Source organism: Telmatherina bonti (genome assembly GCF_933228915.1).
Source record: "Telmatherina bonti genome assembly, chromosome: 3".
Classification (NCBI taxonomy): domain Eukaryota; kingdom Metazoa; phylum Chordata; class Actinopteri; order Atheriniformes; family Telmatherinidae; genus Telmatherina; species Telmatherina bonti.
In genome coordinates this window covers 25,694,116-25,717,211 of record NC_136621.1, presented here as the reverse complement: position 1 = coordinate 25,717,211, position 23,096 = coordinate 25,694,116, and the positions used below count along the sequence as shown (strand labels likewise).

The following is a 23,096-nucleotide window of genomic DNA, read 5'->3' as shown; positions in this document are numbered from 1 at the left end:
GGTACTATCTAAATGTATTACTTGGGAGGTAGTTATTTAATATGAAATTATGTCTTGGTTAGGAACATAAAATGCTCTTGGGCAGGTTAGTTTTCAAGCCTTAGTTGTAATGTAGGTAAAAAAAAAAAAAAAAAAAAAAAAAAAGGTAAATAGTAAATCATCTTTGTGACACCAAAAATCCGAAGCTGAACCTGAAGTTACTACAACAAGCCACTGACCCTGCTTTGTAGATCAGGCCCCTGCTCTGCTAAATTGTGATGCTTTAGTTCATATTGTTTGTTTGCTTTCTTGCCACAGAATAATATATTTTGATTTAAATTGATATATTCCCCGTGGATATATGGATGTATTCTGTTTTCATGTTTTAATTTTAATCAGTTATTATTTTTGCATTTTCTGATTAGACTTGTTTTGTTTCCAGTTGACTGATCAGTTTTTGTGTTGTTGTTGTTGTTTTGCACCCCGACCTCCCTGTCCTTCTGGCATGTGTCCAGGTCACTCCCCATCCCAGCAGTGCCACACACTCCTGCTCCGCAGACCCAATCCCTGTCCCATTGCCTCGGTCAACGGACACTCATACCCCCCCTCCAAAGTCCTCCCTCTGCATATGCCACCCCCTCCTCCCCTTCACCCTGACACACAGTCCCTCCCTCGCTTCTCCTCATTTGGGTATGTTCCTCTTCCCATCTCTCCTCCTTCTCTGTCTACTCCTCCTCTGTCCACTTCTCCTCCTCTCTCCACTTCTCAGGAGCAGCAGAGTCAGACAGGTACATACTGTAAATCACAGATAAGCATCCTTTGCACAGTCTTTAACAAAACGACATATCATCTATTAGCTTGATGTCGTGGTTTACTAAAGGATCAGTTCACCCAGATGACAAAAAGGTTTTCTGAACCACTGTAGATTGGATTTTTGTTGTTTCACTCTATTGCACATTATTTTGTCTCAGTGGTAGAAATAGTACAAACTATTTGCAGATAAATCTATGGATTTTTTTCATTACAGTTTTCAATACCAGATGAAAAAAATGCATTAGACTCCTTTCAGCTGAAACAGATCTAATTTATTCTGAGTGAATTGACCCTTTAATCAAAGTATCCGAACCACAATACTGTTTCCAAAACTTAACATACTATAAGTGCATTAGAAAAAAAAACATTAGAGGCACATTATTCACCACCTTATGACAGTACCACTCAAATATTTGGATGCATCCATCAATTAACTTCAAATGAAAAAGTGTGACAGACATTTGACTGGTAATGCATATATTTTCATGATTTACTTGAAACACAGCATATACAGCAAAACTGACTACTTACCCATAAAAACGCAAATGAATGTTATCCAAATTCTATTTCCATTCAGTCATTGCTGTTTTGTTCACAAATAGTGCACTTTCTCATGTGAATGATCCAGACATACTCTCTTTAGGATATTATAGAAACTCACTGCAACAACAGTGAAGACATCTGTGATTATGACACACAAGTTGAAAAACCATTGATCACTGAAACAAAACAAAAGCAGCCTGTGTTTCCAGACAACCTAGTTGTATGAATATGATTATAAAATTAACTTCACATGCTTCGTGGCTGCACTTGAAAATTAATCATAAAAAAAACTGAATAATCTGATTGCAACCATCTTCAGAGATGGGACGTTTTAAATGTCTGTGACTATTTAAACATAAATTAAACTTTATTAGCAGTAGTAATCAGAACATAGAACAAGTCATCTCATTGCTAATCAGTAGCTTTGGAGCGGATGCTAGACAGACACCAGCTGGAATGACATACATTGCATTACTTTAGCCTTCTCATTTTTATGTGACTATGACCAGACTACCACAGTGGACACGTCACTGTGATGACATGAGATGACATGCATGTTAAACATGCTGAAAGCATGACATTATAAAACAAAACCACTAATGCCAGTCGTAGGTATGCCAACTCACTGGCTGGCAAGATTACTTCCAAACTCCAGCAACTTGTTAATAGTTTCTGAGGAATAAAAGAGTGAAAACAGGGACTCTGCTAAATAACCTCATATGAATCCAGTTAAAGATCTATAGAATATTTTCAAATATAAATATAAATGAACACAACTCTGGACTAAAACTTATTAAAACTTTCATTGTTAAAGTATTAGAAAGAAAAGCATTATAAAAGATTGAAAATGCAATTGCTTGAATTAGAGATGTTGCAATGATTGAGTGATCATTCACTTTGAGATAATTTGATATTTAAGTAATGCCAACCAACGATGCACCATCAGATCAATGTGGTGTTCTGAACAAAGAGGGGTTTACAAAATATTTAGCACTTTGATCTGTTGCATGTGTAGGTGAGTGAGTGTAACTTTGTGTGTGTGATGGTGTTCATTTACCTTCAACACACATTATCACACACATTATAGTTGTGTTGCTAAGTAGAAACTGCTGTTGTGATAGTAAGAACTTTCCTCGAAAATACTTTGAGTAAAACAGTTGCAGTTATGAATGTATGTGTGTATGTGCATGCGTGTGTGACAGGTTCACGACCTGCAGAGCTAAGTCCTCAAGGCTCTCCCACTTTAGGACATCAGAGCAGCACCAGCGAGGACATATGGGTGCTGCGCAAACCACTGGCAGGTAAACTAACAAACATGTTAATGGGAAAACAGTGTGAAAGTCTGAATTTGAGAAGGGCTCCTTATTTAAATTTGCAATGACGTGTGCAGGTGGTGAACGCAGCGGGAGTGTTGGCAGCCTTGGCAGTGTTCGGTCATCAAGCAGCCTTCAGAGCTCTGGAAACACACACGTTCTGACTACACCTGCACCCAGTCCACACCCAGCACCCACACCAGGGGTCAACACGCACGGCCTTAATGCTCCAGGCCTGCATGCACAAGCAGAGGGAGTAAAGGTAAGACACTGATTTTTTTTTTTTTTTTTTTTTTTAGTGCATGTTTGGTTGTGTTGCTGGGATGTTGTTACAGAACAACAGACAAGTCATTTCTGGGAAGCAGCAAAACATTTTCAGGAAATAAAGACTACTCTAGTAACCAATTTTACCACAACTGTTTCCTGTCTTTTTTTTTGCAGAGATCAGCACCACGTTTTTCAACAGTAAACACATTGCAGTAACATGGCAACCATTAAAGATTACAGAAATTAAATTTAGATCAAATAAATACTACTTTATCATCTATGTAACATCACTCGGATTAGTCTTAATGTATTTCATTGTCACTGCAGGCCATTTGCAGCAGTGGCTTATGAACTCTAAAGTCAAATAAGTTCTTTAGGACATTTATTTTTGCTTTGTGTAACACTCACAGCAGCATATTATTTAAACCCTAAATTTAAATATGATTGGCTGGGTGACTGCTACACTGCATTGAAATGTAAGTTTGTGACTACATATTGTTATGTTTGGCATTTAGATGGTAAGCCTTTCTGACAAGTCAAAATAGTCCAGTGACAAACACTGGTCAGCCTTAACAATATGACTACTTGCTTCATATTTATACTAGATCTTTTAGTGACAACAATTCTGAACCAGACAGAAGACACATTTGGACCTAAACCAGGCTACTTTTGGCACTTACAGCTCAATTACAGCAGTGGCATGTGTCTTGTGGCCCACATGTGGTCGAGATGTCAGTTGTTGGCTTGGACTTGTATTAAGACAAGTGTTATGTGGCCAGAAGAGAAACCAGCCAGTAGAGAAAAGATTTCTTCAATTTCCTTGTCAGTTTTGTCAGCCACATTCACGCGGTCATGCATCAAGGCCAAATATGGGTCAAACAAAACTGTAGATGTAGGGCATATTTGAGCTAAATATTTTTTGCTGTCTATGCTAAAATATCAAATGCAAAGCCCTGAAAACAATGCAATGGACTGACCTTGTTTGTCCCGCGCATCCCAAATATTCTTAATGGAATTGCGATCTGGGGAATGTAGAGACCAAGTGAATATCTTAAACTTGTTGTGTCTCTTGGATCATTCTTAAGCCATCTTTTCAGTATTGGTCATGTAAAGTATTGTGCTTGATCAGCAACTATATGTTTAAGCCAATCTACATGAATGGTAAGACCCATTCTCCTAACCATCATACTGTACTTGGCTGGCTTGATTTTCTCCCCACAGTCCATCCTGGTGCTGTGTCATCCCCAGATAGATGACTCACATCTATCTGGGGTCCCAAGCAGCACTTTAAAAAACTTCATTTTGCGAAGTGTATAGTGTTCCCATGTTTATGCATAGAAAATATAGTTATTCCACAGTTGTGATATTTAAGCTGCAGCAGGAAGTGCAGAAGCAGGAAGACGAGGGTTGCAAGCTGTCTGTTCTGTGTGTACTGAGCTGAGTCACAAGGCACCTCTGGGATTTGAATGACTATGCTTGAGTAAATATTTATTTATGGTTCTGCTAATACATTTGTATGTGTTTGTGTTTTAGCTCCTGGCCACTGTGCTGTCTCAATCAGTAAAAGCCAAGGAGCACCTCCTGGAGCAGTCGCAGTCTGTTGAGCAGTCAACAAGTAAGCACATATTCATCAAGACAGTAATATGTTTTAGTTCAAGATGATTTGCAGAAAAGTTATTGTAGTGTTTTTCTCCATCTTGTCCTCACTTGCAGAAAATAAATGCAGTAGATTGATGCATTAAAAAAAACAAAAACAAAAAAACTTCAAAGTAAATGATGAGAATTTGAAATGATTAAGGCGACATTCACAAGTCCAACAACTCCCTCAGGGCTTGTTTGAATCACTTTTATTCTTCAGCTCACTTTTAGTCAGCTTGGCCCTCTAAAGACCACCTGTCTGCTTATATTAAACACCAGCAGCTTTTTTCTGCTCGGTCCTTGTATTATAGCACTTTAAGTTATATTTTATTAATGAAAAACGTTGAAACATTTATCTTGAAACAAGCAGACTGATCTTCATCGTTTCTCTGGAATTTGGTTGCTGTCACATTTACTTGCACATGGAGGAGTATAAACAGTATTAGCTTGAGAAGCTGTAGCTTCTGTAAAGGAGGAAAGAGACTACATAAATCCAAATGCTTTACTGACCTTTTTTTTCAAAGGCTTAAACTTTGATTTTACTTTTCGTTTTGGTTGTTTGTTTTAGTCTGAAAAGCTGCAGCTCACAGTAGTTTCCCAAACTACATATCACCTCACTAAAACTGGGCATTACATACTTGATTTGCTGTCAATTTTTATGAGGGCTTGGACAAATCAGCTGACACCTGAATTAGTTCAGTTTTGAACACAAACCTTATGCATGCTCTTGATCAACAGACAATGCCAATTACTGGCTTCAAAAGTAAAAAAAAAAAAATCAATTAAGGGAGTATATTAGTCTTTCATTTTCTTAGTTTTGTTACAACTATAGTTGAAATGTCTGAAATCATGAATTGCATCACTGTATCCACAAATCTGGTTCTAGAATTAAACCATTATAACAGGAATTGTTTAGATACAGCTAAATAATTCTGTTTGTTCATTGTTTATTTCAACCTGAAGGTTCCTCTAGCTGCACAGTTCATGAGCAGCGGTCATTTGAACGGAAGGCTGAGGAGGATGACGTGCGAGTGAGTTTTTGAACGATTGATTTCTTTTGCAGTTTGCTTTTGTTTTTTTTTCTCAAGCCAAGCTTTAGTTTGGGAGAAAGACAACTCACCAAGATGGGTTTCAGCAGGTACAGTGAGCTCTATGTTGAGCTCCACCTGAACAGCTGACACCCTGAGGATAGGCATACAAGTGTGTCACCATGGAGACAGGCAGAGTGACAGACACATCGAGGAGTCAGTTGCTGTCTTGCCTTCTGTCCCTCCACCCACCCCCTGCCCTTGCACCACACTGAGACACCCACATGCTGCTGCTCTGCTTGAGAACTGCTCTGTGATGCCAGGGTTAAACACCCTGTGTGTGTTCTAGAACCAAGCAGATGCCACGTTCCATTATCAAACATTCACTGGTTGCCAGGCAACAGAGAGGTTCAGTCAGAAAAGGAAAAGTAGTAATGATGTAGTGTGTCTTCATTGGTTGGCCTCATTCCGAATTTTTTGTCTATGAAGTCATTCACAGAATAAAGTGTGTATCTCAGACATTTAAAGACAAATTATTCAGGCGACACCTAGCGTTCCTCGGTAGCCATAGTAAAAGTTTTGAGACCTCTGCTGTTATGTATATTGTATAATTCAGGTGAATGGAATTTTATTTATAGACTGGCTGAAAAAAAACTGCCCCTTTTTACCTTCTTTATTAAATTAAAGTGAAGTTGACTCATTGTAAGATAATTTGAGGACCACTGTATTATTATAATCTTTAGTTATGCCTTGGATAAAACAATAGTGTAATCTCTTTTAATATTTAACAGTTAAATGTTGTCCTCTTCATTCCATCTGTGTAAAATTCTCATCAAAATTGTGGTTGAAAAACTATAATATTATTAATAATAATAATAATAATAATAATAATAATGATGATGATAATAATAATAATAATAATAATAATAATAATAATAATAAGCCATCACAAATTGGAATATGTTTTGACTATCTATGAAAACCATATTGTCCTTCATTTCCATTACCCTTTTGTACTGGAAAGGTGCATAAACTCAGCTTTAAAAAGTGGCAGTGATCTCAAAACACGACTAGTTCATTTTTAGTGCCTTAGTGTTTATATCATCCTTGATTTTTATCAATATTATTGTTGTTGATAGTTAATTATAGCTTATAGTTAAGCTGGGGAGTAATTTTATTCTTTAGTTGTTAAATATAATGTACCACAAATGTAGATAGTTTAATAAATAAAATGTTGAAACAATGGCAGGGTCATGTCTGTATCACTGTTCTGTTTTGCAGAACAATTCCCTCTCATGTGTTCAGGAGCACGTTGCCATTTGCCAGTTAGTACTTCATACATATCGCTGCTAGAGAACCACCTTGACAGTTGCTGTGTTCTAGAACAGGCCTGCACTCTTTTCTCTAGAAGAAGCTTGCGGACTCTTCTAGAAGCGGGCAGTAGTGTTCTGTGTTCTATGTTCTAGAAGCAGGCAGTAGTGACGTGGCTGGGTGAGTTTCAGCTGCAGTTCTACACCACCCACTTCCTCACCGCTGGATATGATCTAGACACCATTAGCTGCATGACCCCTGAGGTAAGGTCGCATACCCTGACCCCCTCACGCCCTGCCCCATGTCTGTCAAGGCTCCGCCAAGCACAGCTCACAAATTAGCTCCCCACTGACCTGGATGATGCTATCATGACCCTCCTGTCTCTGTCACCTGACCCTCCCTGGTGTGAGTCCTGAACCTCATCACTTCTCATACTCTGTCTGCTTCATTTACACACCCGTGATCACACACGTCCTCATACTCCAGTCTGTGCTATAAACAATGCTCTGCGTTTGTCCTTCTGTGTGGTTTTTTTTAGCATCATTGTGTATGCATATGAGTGTGTGTGTTTGTGTGTGTGTCTATGCTGAAGCAGACACAGCATTCTGACATAATATACCCACAGGAGACTAATTTGAAATTATCTCAAGCAAAATATTTCTGAGGGCACATCACATGCAGCTCATGAACACATGTCACTCTGGCATCAAACTGTTTTCATATTAAAGAAAGAAAGAAAAAAAACACTGACAGTGGAGGAGGGTGAAGTCATGACATGACTAAGTGTGCTTTGCATTTAAGGACCTGACAGCGATAGGGGTCATGAAGCCTGGACATCGAAAGAAGTTAACATCAGAGATCAGCAAATTGCCCTCCACAGACTGGCTGCCCGACCACAAACCTGTAAGGCTCTCCTAAGGCCATCAAGAAATAAAAGAAAGCGGGTTTGAGTTTTGGTGCACAAGCCTGTACTGTACACATGTTGCTCTGTTACCTGGTTAAGTTCTTCTGAAGTCGAGCTTTGTGGAACTGTAACCCAAATGATCATTTTTGCTTGTCCCTGTGTGTATTCTAGGCAAACCTGGCAGACTGGCTGTCTCACCTGGGCCTCAGTCAGTACTACCAAGTTCTTGTGCAGAATGGGTATGAAAACATTGACTTTGTCTCTGATATCAGCCTTGAAGATCTACAAGAGATTGGCATTACTAAGCTTGGTAAGAAGCATCTACACGATTAAGATGGGAAAAGGATTGTTAAAATAAAATTACATCAAATATTTTTATTAATATGAACAGAAGACGGAGAATTAAATAACATTTAAATAAAATGTGACTTTTCCGCAATAAATTCTTGTTTTCTTTATCAATCTATGAATTTGCATCGACTCAGGACATCAAAAGAAAATGATGATGGGAGTAAAGAGACTGAAGCAGCTACAGAGAGGTGAAAGTGGCTCTGAGCCTCCTCAAAGCTCCTCTTCACCGCCAACCAGCCCAGGTAGCAGCACCTCTTCTGAACCTCGCAGAGAGGCAAGGAGGCAGAGGGATGGTGTCCCAAGCCCACTGGCCAAACCTCGCCCAGGTCTCTCACATTCACAGACCCCGCCCCACACACCGACCCTGACCCCACCACAAACTCCTCCACATGCCCGCACCCAACAGGCGTCCCCCAAGGCTCGGCCTCGACCCTCCACCCAGATGGCTGCTGCCGATACAGCGGTACCGCTTCTGCGGCTGCCATGTCAGGAGGAAGAGCGACGGAGAACTCACAGTCTCATTGGTTCCGAATCAGACTCTAAATATGCCACTGTGTGCCGCAGTAGCTCCACACATACTGCCGTTCCTAACGATGTCACTGTTAACCGCAGCCAATCATCTGTTACTCTTCGTCCACGTCGGAAAGGTCGACCCCCAACGCCACCAAAACGATCCTGTTCTTCCATTACGGGGGGCGATGGGGAGGGAGAGGGACATGGAGACGGGCTGCTAGGGATACCAACTTTTCGAGAGCGGAGAGCCAGTGACGGCGGCAGCCTAGGAGCAGCTTTAAGAGCTCAGGAGTCTGCAGGCCTGGAGAGATCAGAAGGTGCTTCTGGGAGTGTTCGCAGCCTTGCAGCCATGTTGGAAACATCCATCGTCCAGAAAAGTCCAGGAAGCAGCACCAACTACCTGCAGGTGGGAGTGTGTGAATGTTTGAATCAATTGTGTTTTTTAACATTTCAACTAGGAGATTTACTAACAATTACTTGATCTTCAGGTGAGTCCACCATTACTTCGTCGCCAACCAGGTGCAGGAGGCCTTGGATCTGAGGATGATGATGTTATGAGTCGACGTAGAACCATCAGTGGGCTTGACAGTTTACCTGGTGATCACACAGAAGAGTTACCCCGGCAACCGGCCCAGCAGCGTCCAGAGCCACGACCCCGCTCTACTGTGGTCACCTCAGCAAATGAGAACGCAGATGGCACAGCAACGCTTAGAAGACAGCCACGTCCTATAGCGAAAGACTCTGATACACCTACCACTGTGGTTACCATGACAACCGGCTCAGACACCATACGAAGGAGACCACGCGCATCGGAGCAACCAGAACGTGTCATTCAAAGCAATATTCAGTCAAATTCTCCGGATAGTAGCCGGAAGATCGACGGCGAGCTGCAGCAGAACGGTGCCGTTGTGCTAAGAAGGAGGCCGGTGTCTGAGGTGTCTGAGAAGTCAGATACCAGCAGAGAGAGCTGCGAATGGATGGAGGCCAGGAAGTCTCTGAAGCCACCAGTCTCACCAAAACCCTCAGCAGTCACCCTGAGGAGGACACAGGCTGATCCTCCTACCCCAACTCGCAGAGTTCCCATACCCGGGCCTGATAATGCTGAGATGGCACAGAGCCCTGGTGAGATACAAACACACACGAATACAAATATTTACTAAATGAAAACTTTGGTAATCTGTTGGTGAACTCAGTCTGTCTCAGAACTGTCCACATAAGAGAAAGACAGAGCAGTTTTCAGCAGTTTTCAGATGTTTTAACATAGACAGTTAAGAACATTATGAGGCTAAATCTAGAAATGAACTAATCACTGATTAAAATCCGGGATTTTATTAGAGAAAATTAGCATGCTTGAAAAGCTTTCAGAGACCACATAGTCCTAATGGACTCCCTTTCACTCACAATTTCTGATGCGTCTTAGCTTTCTGACAAAATAAACAGAAAATGTGTAGATGAACTAACGCTTTACCATGTTCACAGAAAGATGCACAATTCAATTCAATTCAACTTTATTTGTATAGCGCCACTTCACAACAATGTTGTCACTGGGCACTTTACATACATGAATCAACATACACATCATTTCGAGCCAATTCATACATATCCTATAATAGAAACCAACTGATTGCATTGAGTCATGACTTCAATCCAATCCCCCATCCTGAGCATGCACGCGGCGACAGTGGGAAGGGAAAAACTCCCCTTTAACAGGAAGAAAACCTCCAGCAGAACCCGGCTCAGGGAGGGCAGCCATCTGCCTCGACTGGTTGGGCTGGAGACGACAGGAAAGACAGAACAACATGTACAATTGCACTTAATCAGGAAGACCTGCGGAAAAAAGGAGAAATAAGCACCTCTTGTGGTTATTCTTTGTTGTTTCTGACCTTTTTATCTTCCTCTGACTACTGGATGGGAAATGTCGAGCAACTTCTAAAGGGCTACTCTGGTTTGAGCCTAGTTGAGCATTTACATGAATGACTCTTCAGTCCTCAGATTAATTATTTTTGAGTGTTTGTCTGATGGCCCTGTGATGGACTGGCAACCTGTCCAGGGTGTACCTTGTCTCTCACCCAATGATTGTTGAGATAGGCTTCAGCTTCCCACAACCCTGAATTGGACTAAGCGGTTTAGAAAATGGTTGGATGGATCTTTCGCTGGTTTTAAGTGTTGTGATTTGGTGAAACAAATGCCATTTTTTAATGTAATGGAAACAACTTATTGCACTTACCTGCAGCTCTCCATCACCGGGCTTCGATTGAACCAAAGAAAAGTAACAAAAAACAAAGCATATCCAATCAGATTTTTGACGAACATACTTTCAGTCAGGCACTAATTCATATTTGATGTCACAATGAGATTTAATGCTGTTTTAAAAGTAAGTGATAAAACTGTCTTTATAATTCTTTATTTTATTAGGCTTGTACGTCTCACACCCTTTCACATCTATGCTCAAATAAACTCTACAAATTCATTAACACCATTTGTTTGAGTATACAAAATCATTAAAGGTCCAATATTATACATTTTTTAAGAAGGTCATATGAGTGTCAGAGGTCCAACAACATTGTTTTTAAAGTGTATTACCCCAAATTCAGTCATGGTCTGTCATTTCAGCCATTCCAAAAGTGATTCTAGAGAGCTCTACTGAGAACGCCCACTCCATGCCCTTTTCAAGGAGAGCTTTCGCCGGTGCCCACTCTGTAACTGAGGAGCAGGTCAATTGCAGTATCCACTACTGGAGAGAGTGGTTATTTCCCTTCATGAGTTCACAAAGGGAAAGATCTCAGAGTCGCCAATTTGAGCACACATGAAAAGTGGAGCAAGCAAGAGAGGTTACAGACATTTCTCATTTTTGAGCCCAATACACAAGCTATGTGAGCACAAATTACTGTTAGGAAACCTTTAGGAAGTTAGGTTTGCGTAGTATGTAACCTTTAAGTACTAGCAGGAGTTGAAGATAAAATGTCATACGGGACTGTCTTTCTACCAATCTTTAATTGTGATTCGTGACTTAATTATACACAAGGAAACTGACATTATTCTCTGTGATTCTTTCTGACCAGAGCCGAAGCGTGTCCCTCCTCCTGTATCCCCAAAACCACGTGGGCCTCCAACAGCACCTAAACCAGGCAAAGCAATAGTAGCTTCAGCAACCACAAGCCCCAGTCCTGCTGCTACCAGCCCAGCTGCTGCCAGTCCTCCCCCAACAACCAAACCTTCCTCTTCACCAACAACTGCCCCACTTCCAGCACCTCACACTCCTTCTGCCCCCTCACTCTCTCCAGGACTCCCCTTAACTTCCCCATCTCCTGCCCAGAGTCCTTCCACCCCATCACCCCATCCTGTCAAACCTCCTCGCTCCTCAATTGCTGGTCTCTCCATTGACTTGATGGGAGGAGAGGAAGAGGAAGAGAAAAGGAAAGAGGAAGAGGAGAGGAGGAAAGAGAGGGAACACAAGAGGCAAACAGAAATGGAAGAGGAGCAGAAGAGACTGGAGGATAAGAACCTGAGGGAGCCTCTGAGGAGGGAAGAAGCAAGAGAGGAGGTAGAGAATCAAGTAGAGGAAGTACAACAGGAAGAAGAGGTCCAGCATCGGTTGGAGGAGACTAGTGCCTCCTTGGCTGCAGCTCTGCAGGCTGTTGAGCATAAAATTAAAGAGGAGGACAAACAGAATGAGTGAGTGTTCATAAAGTAAATTTTTAGATTTCTCTGCTTATTGTATAATTATAACAAATCAAAATAACAAGTACAAAGAAGGGATGAAAGGGTCATATAACAAGTTTATCTTTCTTTGCAAAATACCCCACTGCAAAAAGCAAAGTTTAATTCAGGCAACCAAGTTATGTAATAGTTTTGCACAGAGAATACATGTAAACACTATGGAAAAATCTTTTATATATTATGAATGATGCCCTTACAATGCATCGCTGAGGAGAGCGAGACAGCTACCTGACAGCCAGAAGTAGCTCAAAGACTCCACAGAGCTTTCTTGTGGACTTTACTGAGAAACTTGTTTTCAGATGTAAAATTGTAGCACAATAAATAAACAAAATAATAAATTAGCTGTACATGAAATTTAGTCATGTGTAATACATGATTTTTCAATAAGATATAGTTGCCATGGTAAATTAGGCCACATTTCCTTCCTTAAAATATATCAAACGAGCAACTTGCAAGCCTGTTAATATAACCTTGCAGAATAAAAAAACAAAACAAAACACTGTTTTACTGCTAACTGGTTCATAAATCGTCAGCTCCTCTCAGTTTTCAGAGCTGCATGAAATGCTTTTCAGCTTGCTGTGTCAGGGCTCTCTTTACTGTTTTGGTTTACTTTCATGATGAAACAGCTTGCTCCTTGCAGAAATTTGCAGGCTTAGCAAATAACCAGTGAACATAGCAACTTAGAAGCAGACATTTCCTTCAGGGACATGTTTTCTGTCATAACTTGCTGCTTTTGAGAATCATGAGAACCGACAAGTTCTGAAGTCGATGGTTATTAAATGATGCTTTAGAGAATATGACCTTAATTTGTAGCTGATGCAATTACTTTAGTGTTTTTATAATGCATCACATTTTTCTTTCAATTTTCTAGAGTGTAGAGTAGGTACCAGAAAAAAATGGTGATTAATACCCTTCCTTGAATCTTTTTTTTTTTTTTTTATTTTTGTTGTACTAATTTAGCTATGAGTGTCTCATTGGATACTGATCTCTTCTTTTTTTTCAACCTACAGCTCTCTTTCCAACAAAAAAGCGACAGTCTCCATACTGGATGACATTGGCAGCATGTTTGATGACTTGGCAGACCAACTGGATGCGATGCTGGACTGATCTCCTGCACACAATGCATTTCAAACAAGTCCTCCGCCCCCTCTCTTGTCTCATATTTGTTTAAGCAAACTCTCTCAAGGCTCTATGCTGTTGATCAGAGAGCAAGTGTTTGAGTGTGCGTCCCTCCTGCGTGAGCGCTTCCAAAGTAGCTTTGTACAGTTCTAAGGAGGGAGTCCTCTTTGTCTGGCGCAGTAGCTCTAGCTCCTCCTCCTGATGCAAGGGGGTCGCTCCCACACAACCTCTGACCTCTGCAGCCCAGCGTGTCACCGCCGCCCAACCTCAGACAGCTGTGTGGACCGAGAAGCACAATAATTTTGCTCATCCTCTTATCTCTACAGACTCTGGCTAGGACAGACGAGCTAATTCAGTCTGACAGAGAGACAGACCGATAAGCATATTGCTTGTAAAAGAAAAAAGCACACCAACTGTCTAACAGGCAGATAGATAGATAGATACATGCAGACAAGAAGCCAGGGAGAATTTTTAAAAGCACACGACAAGACAGACGGCTTTCTGAGTCTGTTTCCCTCCTGTAATGTCAAAAGGATCCATTTTCCTGATGGCTTGTAGCCTCTACTTCTCCTCTGCATGAGTGGAGGGTTGTGGTTAGCTGGACTTCCTGACCTGTGTGTTGTCTCTGTTTATATTGTTGTTGTTGTTGTTATTGTTGGCATTGTTGTTGTTACGAGTGTGCGTAGTCCCCTCTGATACCCATGTCAATGTCCTCCCAATCGTACAGTAGTCATGCTGAAAATCAGACAAAGTACATAGATGTGTGTCCATGAATTTTGAGACACTCACACAAACAAGCACACACACACACACACACACACACACACACCCACACAGACATTACAGTGGTTTAGATATTGCTGGTGTTTTGCTTCGTTGGTGTTTAGCTCCATCTGTGGAGGTTTGCTTGGAAGTGATTCTATATACACACAGTACATGACAAGTATTGACATACACGCACATACATGCAAAAACACATTCATGTGGTATATCCCTTTGTTCTGCTGCAGTAAAGTGTTTTCAAATGATACTCCTATATTGCAATGCTTTATATAGTACATCCAATATACATACACACATAGATCATAATATACCTGGGAATATGAGCTGTTAGAGCGCCCTCTATTGTTAGTTAGTGAAATTGCCTTTAATCTAGTCCTTTCCCTCCCAGTTTTCTTCTCCTTTTGCCGATTTAGTTATTTTTGCAAATCTCTGTGCCTTCGTAGTTTTCTTCATATTTTTTTCTTGTCCTCTCCAAAATGTTCAATGCTTTTAATGGCTTCTTACTATCCTCATGTGTCTATTATGTCAAAACCAGCTGTGTGATCCTGGAAATCAGTCCCACTGTCTGCAACTTCCTGTAACCATTGCAAAGCCTTGTTTGAGCTCATTCAAGCATTTGTCCCCCGTCAGTTGTAATAAGTTGATTCTGCTCCTCCTCGAGTCCCCAGTATTCAGTGGACCCCTCATGTAAGCCAAGACAATGGATCAACTAACAGTTTTCATCCCAGTGAAGAGTTCACTTGTATTTTTATGCTCTTTGAAAACAAAGATATATTTGAGAGACAGATAGCTCTATATGAATAATAATAATGATAATAATAATAATAATAATTATGCTGATGAGGATGTTTCTAAATGTTGAACAGAAGTGAGCTGATTGAGCCTGTACATTAATGGTTGAGTTCTGGATGTGTTGTGACGGCTGTTGTGCCCATGGTTGGGTTTAGGTTGTGTTTCTGCTGTGAAGATGCATTTCTGTACAGCTGTGATCAGAATAAATGTATAAATTAAACCTTAAAGTTATCTTTAAATGTGTTTTTGTTATTATTATTTCTAATCTGCAGAGTTAATAAAAGACAATTGTCCGTATTTTAATTACAAAAATTTGTTTAGGTTTAAGTGGATACTTTTTTCCAGATTGGTTAAACTTATGGTTTTGCTCCATTTTTCATGACAATGTATAATGTGACTACAAGGATTTGCCCCCTTTTAGCCACAAAAGTTTCATAGGTCTGATCTTTAGATAAATCCATGCTCTGGATTTTCTTTCATTTTTTTGTTTTTATTTTTTTACAGTTTCGGACATGAAAAATTAATCATTAAAAATACTGGGTTACTGGAATTGCAAACATGTAATTGTAAAACCCTGATAAAAAAAAAAAAATCTCTATGCTAATTCAGTTTAGATCGTGTGAATCAAACACAAAATATTTACCTTCTATAAGTCAGTATTTCTTAAATACTTTGACCTTGCTAACTTATAAGTATGATTTGGTGGCTGAAAACTGTTACTGTCATCAGCAAATCCTGCATTTCTTCAGCAAATGCTGTATGTCTTCCTTGCTACCTATTGACACAGATTTGTGATGCATTTACACATTTTCTAGGAGGAGCAATTATATAAGTTGTCTTTAGGCATCTGGAATGGTTTTTTTTTTTCAAGTTTAACAAATCCAAGATACAGGATGAACACTATTTTCCTCGGCTTGGGTCTGGACATGATGAAAAGAAACTTTTGGCAGATGTCAACTACCATTTCTTTCTTTCTTTTTTTTTTTTTAATGTATTAAATGTGGAACTTTTAAACCAAGAAAGAAAATCTTCCACAACTGCAGCGTAAGCAGGATTATCATCTTTAAGAAGAGCTGAATTGTCTGCAAACATAATATTGTGTCTGTTTTTGAAACACACACTGGATAATCAGACACAAAAGTGGTGAAAGGGCACATCCTTTAGCAGACCTGGTAGAAGATGAAGAACATCTGATAAAACTTTATTTGATCTCTAAATCAACAAGCCAACTTAAAAGACCAACAGTTTCTCCAGTAATTCATTCATGATCTCATTCCATTAGTGCAACTGGGCAGAAATCCTAAGACTTTGTCATTAGAATGGCACAAAATGATGAGTGAGAAATAAAAAAAGAAAGAAAAAAAACTTGAATGTTTAGGAACTACAACTCCCACAATGCTTGACAGTGTCCCTGTGTGAGAGGAGGCTGATGGGACATATTGTTGCTAAATGCTAACAAATTCGTGTTTTATCTTTACAAATGACTGAAAGCACTTATTCCAGTACTAATAGCGATAATTAATAGTAGTTAACCGCTAAAGACACAGAACCAATGTCCGTTTTATCAGTCTGTCAGACAAACCCAACTATGTATTCAACACATGAAGCTAGTTTTCTAGCTAGCCCTGAAAGAAGGAGGGGCTTTATTTCATTGGACGGAAACGGTAAATTTAACCGCGTCCGGTGCGGAAAGTCCTTTCTTTTCTCCTCATCTGGCAAGAGAGTGGGAGCGCTATTGTGTTGCTCTGAGCACTAAAAATATAATCAATGGCTGTTTTGGAAAGAAAACGCAAAAAATTCACCGTCTGTGTGCTTTCAAGTGGTGTAAGCTGAATCTTCCCTGAACAGAATGAAGAATGTGAGTAAAATGTTCATGTGTGGAGAGCAGCGGAGGAACACGTGGCTGTTCTGCGGTTCCCTCTGTATGAAGCAGGCCGCTTAAGTTTCAATACAAGCTACAACATTTAGTTCAACTAACAAAATAGACATAGTATCGTTTTGTATTCGTTGTTCTGACTAGATGTACTTTGTTTAATCCTGTGAAAGAAGTTTCGCTTAAAAATATTTGAATATCTGTAACTAGACATGGCTGAAATATGGATGTAAAATAGGCTTTCATAGGGAAATGAAGAGCATTTACTTTACTAGCTTAGTATATGGAACAAGGTTCACCAACTCCAGACCCCAGGACAACTGTGTGCAGGTTTTAGACGTTTTCCTCCTTCAACAAACATCGATGTGAATCCACAGGATTTCATATAAATTAGGTGTTTGAGGAAGGAAGCCTACAAAACCTACAGGATAGAGGCTCTCTGATACAGAGGTTTTCAATCGTATGGACTAACTTCAGCCTTAATGATTAAACCTGATCAATTGATTATTGGTCTGAGCGTTGGTGGGTATTATGTAAAATCCACTAACACGTATTGGCTGACCGATTATCAGAAGGATAATTCACTTTTCTTATCAAAATCAACAAATTGAATGCACCTAGTAATATATTTGGACTAATCTGAAGCACAAGAGTTGGAATTTGAACATATTTAGTGGAGATTTTCTCCACAGTTACAACCTACTACTGCAAACATTTTCTCTTTGTGTTGACATGCTGAGCTGCCAAGGTTTTGGGGTAGGGTAGACTTGGAAGACAGATCTCACACAATAACCAAGTCAAACCATTGCCTCACTTTTTTGCTGTGGAAAACATGAAAACCTTGTATGTCTAACTTTTATAAATGAGGTCAGCAAATTTAATCTGAGGTTTAGTTAATTTGCAAACCATATGAGGACAATCTTGTGATTAAAATCATCAACTTTTGGCTTTTCTTTTTCATTCACAGCCAAGAATGAGTTGGATTATGGTGTGTGACTGCAGAATACAGACCAGTTATCTCAGTCTTGTGATCACAGTGAGATCAACGCTGCTGTGGAACAGCTGGTGAGGCTTTCACTGAATTGATATGTGTGCTAGTTATCGCCTGTGATGATTGATTAAACAAACTTTTCTGACACCTACTATGAGAGCTGATCATCAGCCATTGATTCAAACTTTATTCTGAGGCTACATTAATATAGCAATAGTCTTCTGCTCAAAGCTGCTGCTTTTCTGACGTTTGTGATTTTGAAATTTTCCTTTACAGATAAAAATGACACTGAAAACTAGGAAGATGATCTGATGTTGGATGGCTGAAAAATGGAAGATCTTGCTGGTCAGCTGGGTTTAAAAGCAGGTGAATTTGTGATCATTGCTGGCTGAAATATTTTAGCCAATGATGACAAAATAAATTAACTTTTCTGACACCTTCTATGAGAGCTTGACTGAAGCTCCTGATTCAGACTTTATTCTGAGGCTGCTGCAGTTGTTCTGCACATATATGGCTATTTATTTATGTAGTAAAAAGTGACTGAGCTCCTGTTTACCGGTAGGTTTGTGACCTAAAGGTGGCTTTCCTGCAGAGGTCACATGGTGTGTATTTCTTTAAAGGTAAGTGATTGTTTACAATATGGGAGATGATAGACTTGCAGACTATTTTCCTCCCTTCGTGTTCTAATCTAAACTCACTTTGTCTCTGCAGGTTCCTTGATGCCTCTTATTCAAATACTGTGACCAGCCTGAAAACTGCCCCTACAAACCCAACACACACCTGAGCTAGGCAAAGCTCTTTGGCCTAAAGGCATGCTAGTTTCTAATTTTGTCAAACTGTATTTTCTTAATAAAGAGTCAGTTTTCTGACGGACCTCCTGACCATGTTGTATTCATTCTGTCATTGAAGTATTTTTGGGTGCATTTTTTTCAGTTAATGGGTAATATTGGTATTAACACAATTGGAGATTTTCACTGTGCATCTCAGCAAACCACTCATACTGTGAACTATGGAACTAATTTTAAGATAATTTTGTTATTAAACCTTGGTGCCTCAGGTCAGCTGACCTGCTGTTCCTGGGTCCAGACGCTCATGGGGGACTGAGCTTTTTCAGTTGCTGGTCCTAAACTGTGGATGAGCTCCCCCTCCACATAAGACCAGCTTCCTCACTGTCCATTTTTCAACTTGTCTTAAAACCGATTTATTCATTGACTTTTAGCCCAATGTGAGACTGCTTCTGGTCAGTGCAATATTTGGTTTTAATTATTGGTTTTATTGTTTTTAAAGGGCTTTATAAATAGTTGAATTGAACCATCTTTGTAACAGCCTGTCAGGATCTTTAGTTTTTACTCCAATATGTCAAGGCCATCTTCCAGAATATTCTGGTGTACAGCAGCTTGTGCTTGAGCGCAAGTCCTCCCAGTATTCTTCCAAAGTTGGACTCAGAAGTGGATGAGTCTTTGAGCTATGCCACCTAGGATCCCTCACAAGATGGCATTTTAACCCTCTAGACCACAGGTGTCAAACTCCAGCCCTCGAGGGCCGGTATCCTGCAGGTTTTTGTTGTCTCCATGCTCCAACACACCTGACCAACGTTCATGAATAGGTTGATGAGAAGCTGCTGGATCCATTTGATCTGAATCAGCTGTGTTGGTAGAGAGAAACAACAAAAACCTGCTGGATACCGGCCCTTGAGGACTGGAGTTTGACACCCCTGCTCTAGACTCTTCTCTCCCTTTCCTTGAAGGAGTGATGGTTCTGTAGCAGTTTGCAGCATTGCTGTCCTTCTGGCTGACTAAAAATAAAAAGATATGGATCTTAAATAAAAGAAACTCCTAAACATCTGTGAATGGATGGATGGGGACAAGTATACACAATGAAACTAATCTGATCAACTACAACTCTCCCATCTACATGTGTTTTTAGGCATTTCCATATTCTATTTTTGGAAAAAGGAAATTAATAAATCTGAACTGCCTAATGGCTGGTTTTGATCCTAAACTTCGCATTTGTCGTTGAACTGGTGGAAAAACTGGATATACAACATCAGACTGAAAGCTTCTCATTAGAATAGAAAATAATCTCCCTGCCTGTTTTCCCTTTGGAGCGCGCCCTCATTTGTTGTTTTCCTACCGCAGATGAGCCACACTGCGCGCATGGATTTGCATCCAGGTGCGTCCTCCGCTCCAGCCTTCGTTTGATTGTCAAAGCAGGCGGCAGGTTTCTCCGCCCTGCGCATCCCACATCCAGTCGCTACCGGAGAAAAGCGCAGGGGAGTGCCTCTGCGCCGCGGATAGCCGACACACATTCAGCCTCCTCCCCCACTGAAGCCGGACTTTTCTGCCGGCCAGACGCTACCGAGTCTTCAGTCCGAGCGGTTGTCATCCCCGTTGCAGCCCGACCTGCGTCCTCTATCCATCGGCTGCGGACGAAATCGACCAGCGGTCCTCTTCGACAGGCCTGACTGTAAGAGAGCTGTGGTATGTGGGCTGAATTTCTGTTTCCATCCATTATTATGGCGACACATCAGCAACTGAGCTGATGTTTTTCGTTCTGTAGGTTCACACCTACACTCGAATTACTCTACATACTAATCGTCACGTGAAAGGAGACTTAAATTCACAATGTATGGCGAAAACTTATAAGTAACATCCCTGATTTTTGTGTCATACAGACTGCTGCCATTCTTGCACATTTAGAAAATATAATTTAATGATGAAGGAAAGGCCTCGTCAAGGATCAGCAGGATGGATGCTGGTGCTGGAAACAGGCACTGGGTAGCCGACCTACTTTGATCCATTAAAAAGATGAAAGGATGATGATAAGGTGGAGGGGTGTTTCCCATATAAAGGACTGATCCATGATTATCCTAAACTCTAGTTTTTGCTGTAGGTTGGCCTGGGGCAGGGTGGGAAAGAATTTATTATTAATAATAATAATAAAGAACATAACAGCAAATATAAGCCTTAAATCTGGAAGCCAGAGTTGTAAAAAAAAAGTGTTTTTAAACTACTTTCATGCCACTGCATGCTCCTCTTCTCTCTGCAAATATAGTGAATACTGTTAAGTTACACATGTTGTAACCCTGGAGTATATACACTGAAATATTGTGGAACTGGGGTTATAACCACCTTTTGACTGAGAACGCCTAAAATGGTTCTTGATAGTAAAAAGAAATGAAGTCTTTCACATGTATAAAAAATGTTGTCTGACAGAAAGACGGAAAAATGGATTTATTATGTCTATTTGATGGCCTTAAAAGAATACGCAGCCGGAGGAGCACTGGTCATTATCTTCATGGACGGCCAAATATCTGCTGCAATTCAGCCATGTTTCTATATTTGAATATCACTCATCAGGATTGTCGAACTGCAAAGCAGATTTCTCCCACAAATTGTTGAACAACAGTGGTTTGCTTGGTGACTTTTCCTTATTGCTAATATGTTGTGATTAGTCCCACATGCCTGTTTACCTGTTTACACACATCGTAAATTTAATTGTCCAATTAGAGAAGCGGATTCTAGTTAAATTAAAAAGAAATTAAAGAGCCACAAATTACAGCAAGAATCGGGAGGAAACGTGTGAAGATTAAAGTAGCTGTGATGCAATTCTAAACTTCATTAATATTCCTCCACAGTTGTTCAGAAAAATAACATGAATAAGATATATTCTTTCAGAGTGACAAGTCCTTTAGGTGTGGGTGGATGAAACAGTCCCACAAAATGAGAAGCCTGCTGCTGACAAATATTTATTAGACATAAAAATCTGTTTCAATTCACTGCTGAAAAACATCCAAGGGGTTCAAGAAAATGACTTTTTTATGAAAAATTAGCTTAAAAAGCAAAGGGGATCATTTGGTATAATCTAAATTGGAAAGGGGGGAAAAATTTATTTGAGACCAATTCGGGGGTGATTACCTGAGTTTTATGTGTTTGGGTAAATATAATATATTTCTACGCTTTTGGAATTGTTTCTCAACTTCGGTAAAACATGACAGAAAGTTCACAAGCACCTCACTTAAAGGTAAATATCGCCTACACATAAATACATGCGTTCCAACATCAATGCTGTTCAGTTCAATCAGTGTTTCAGGAAAAATGGAAACACCTTCTGCGGACTACTTCCTCTTCACATCACACAAGCGACAAGCCTTTTTATTCACAAGCTCATTACACAATTTACAAGCCGGGTATTCACAGGCTTCCAAAATGGTTTGACAAAAAAGAAAAACAAAACTAACAGAAAAAAAAAAAAAAAAATCATTGAAATGAGCTTGTCATCAACTTTACATGGAGTCTAAAAATGATTCCTAGAAAGTGCAGGAAATCTCATGTGATCCTGAAGAATACAGCGTTCCAGGTTGTTTTGCTATTCTTGTTTTTCCAGAAATGGAACTTAATCAGCCGTCTTAAATTCCCTTTGAATTGAAGCTTTAGTCATCAGATTTGCTTAAGTATGCTTGTTTTTGCGGTTTTTGTGCTTAGACAGCATCATCATCATGGAGGAATTAGACGTCCCACAGATGAGAAGAGAAGTGGAAAGCCTTCAGTACCAGCTGGCAATAAACAGAGAGAAATCCTCCATCACCGTTACAGAGTGAGTGTGCTGTACACGTACACACACACACACACACACACACACACACACACACACACACACACACACACACACACACACACACACAGAGTGAGGTTTCACATCAATCCCGGCTGATTTTTTTTTTTCTTTTGTAGGCTGGTGAAGTGGATCGAGGGCTGTGTTTGTGAAGATCCATTTCTGAACCCTGAGTTGATGCGGGCCAATCCCTGGGTTGAGAAAGGCAAGTGTGTGATCCTCTAATGATCACACACACAAAAATCAATCAAGGATACAAACAATCTGAAGAATCATGCACTCCCACACAGCCTTGCTGCACTGACTCTCACACTTACATCCGCTCACACACACACACACACTATTGCTGTTATCATGTTTATTTATTGGGAAATTCCTGAATGCTGTCATTTGATGTGAAGACCAGTGTGTGTGTGTGTGTGTGTGTGTATGTGTGTGTGTGTGTGAGTGTAAAGCACTGAGTAGCTTTGTAGAGGTTTGAAAAATGTTCAACAACATCTTTTTATTGGCTCTTTACACTGTCAATCTAAATAAAGACTGTTTT

At 40.2% G+C, this 23,096-nt stretch overlaps 2 protein-coding genes and 1 long non-coding RNA gene across 4 annotated transcripts in view; all 3 read left to right on the top strand.

The window, feature by feature from the left end:
- LOC306754264 (uncharacterized protein) overlaps positions 1-13,523 on the top strand; it is a gene marked incomplete at its 5' end in the record, with an annotated part of 41,638 nt that extends 28,115 nt beyond the window's left edge. The window contains 12 exons of the mRNA XM_079238207.1: positions 495-767; positions 2,538-2,636; positions 2,726-2,910; positions 4,449-4,530; positions 5,517-5,584; positions 7,048-7,155; positions 7,694-7,795; positions 7,968-8,106; positions 8,282-9,066; positions 9,149-9,782; positions 11,723-12,335; positions 13,391-13,523. Of these exons, the coding sequence (XP_079094333.1) occupies positions 495-767; positions 2,538-2,636; positions 2,726-2,910; positions 4,449-4,530; positions 5,517-5,584; positions 7,048-7,155; positions 7,694-7,795; positions 7,968-8,106; positions 8,282-9,066; positions 9,149-9,782; positions 11,723-12,335; positions 13,391-13,487 (3,185 nt within the window). The 3' untranslated portion in view covers positions 13,488-13,523. The remainder of the gene's footprint in view (positions 1-494; positions 768-2,537; positions 2,637-2,725; positions 2,911-4,448; positions 4,531-5,516; positions 5,585-7,047; positions 7,156-7,693; positions 7,796-7,967; positions 8,107-8,281; positions 9,067-9,148; positions 9,783-11,722; positions 12,336-13,390) is intronic.
- A 3,270-nt stretch (positions 13,524-16,793) lies between these two features.
- On the top strand, positions 16,794-18,806 carry LOC306774920. The gene is made up of 5 exons (XR_013771842.1): positions 16,794-16,932; positions 17,915-18,012; positions 18,215-18,304; positions 18,501-18,558; positions 18,650-18,806. It is a non-coding gene; the product is annotated as an uncharacterized lncRNA (long non-coding RNA).
- A 1,350-nt stretch (positions 18,807-20,156) lies between these two features.
- gng13a (guanine nucleotide binding protein (G protein), gamma 13a) lies at positions 20,157-23,022 on the top strand. 2 transcript variants are annotated; one of them, XM_079264949.1, is made up of 3 exons: positions 20,157-20,404; positions 22,423-22,534; positions 22,672-23,022. In XM_079264949.1, the coding sequence occupies exons 2-3, from the start codon at positions 22,437-22,439 to the stop codon at positions 22,775-22,777; spliced, it is 204 nt and encodes a 67-aa protein (XP_079121075.1). In that variant the 5' UTR covers positions 20,157-20,404; positions 22,423-22,436; the 3' UTR covers positions 22,778-23,022. The 2 variants fall into 2 exon arrangements, with proteins under 2 accessions (XP_079121075.1, XP_079121074.1); XM_079264948.1 differs by having other exon boundaries at positions 20,157-20,418.
- Positions 23,023-23,096: the final 74 nt, after the last annotated feature.

Bases quoted from the DNA above. Each gene is read 5' to 3' on its own strand.
- gng13a (XM_079264949.1), top strand. From the start codon at position 22,437: ATGGAGGAATTAGACGTCCCACAGATGAGAAGAGAAGTGGAAAGCCTT. The intron at 22,535-22,671 runs GTGAGTGTGCTG...TTTCTTTTGTAG, and splicing joins TCCTCCATCACCGTTACAGA to GCTGGTGAAGTGGATCGAGG.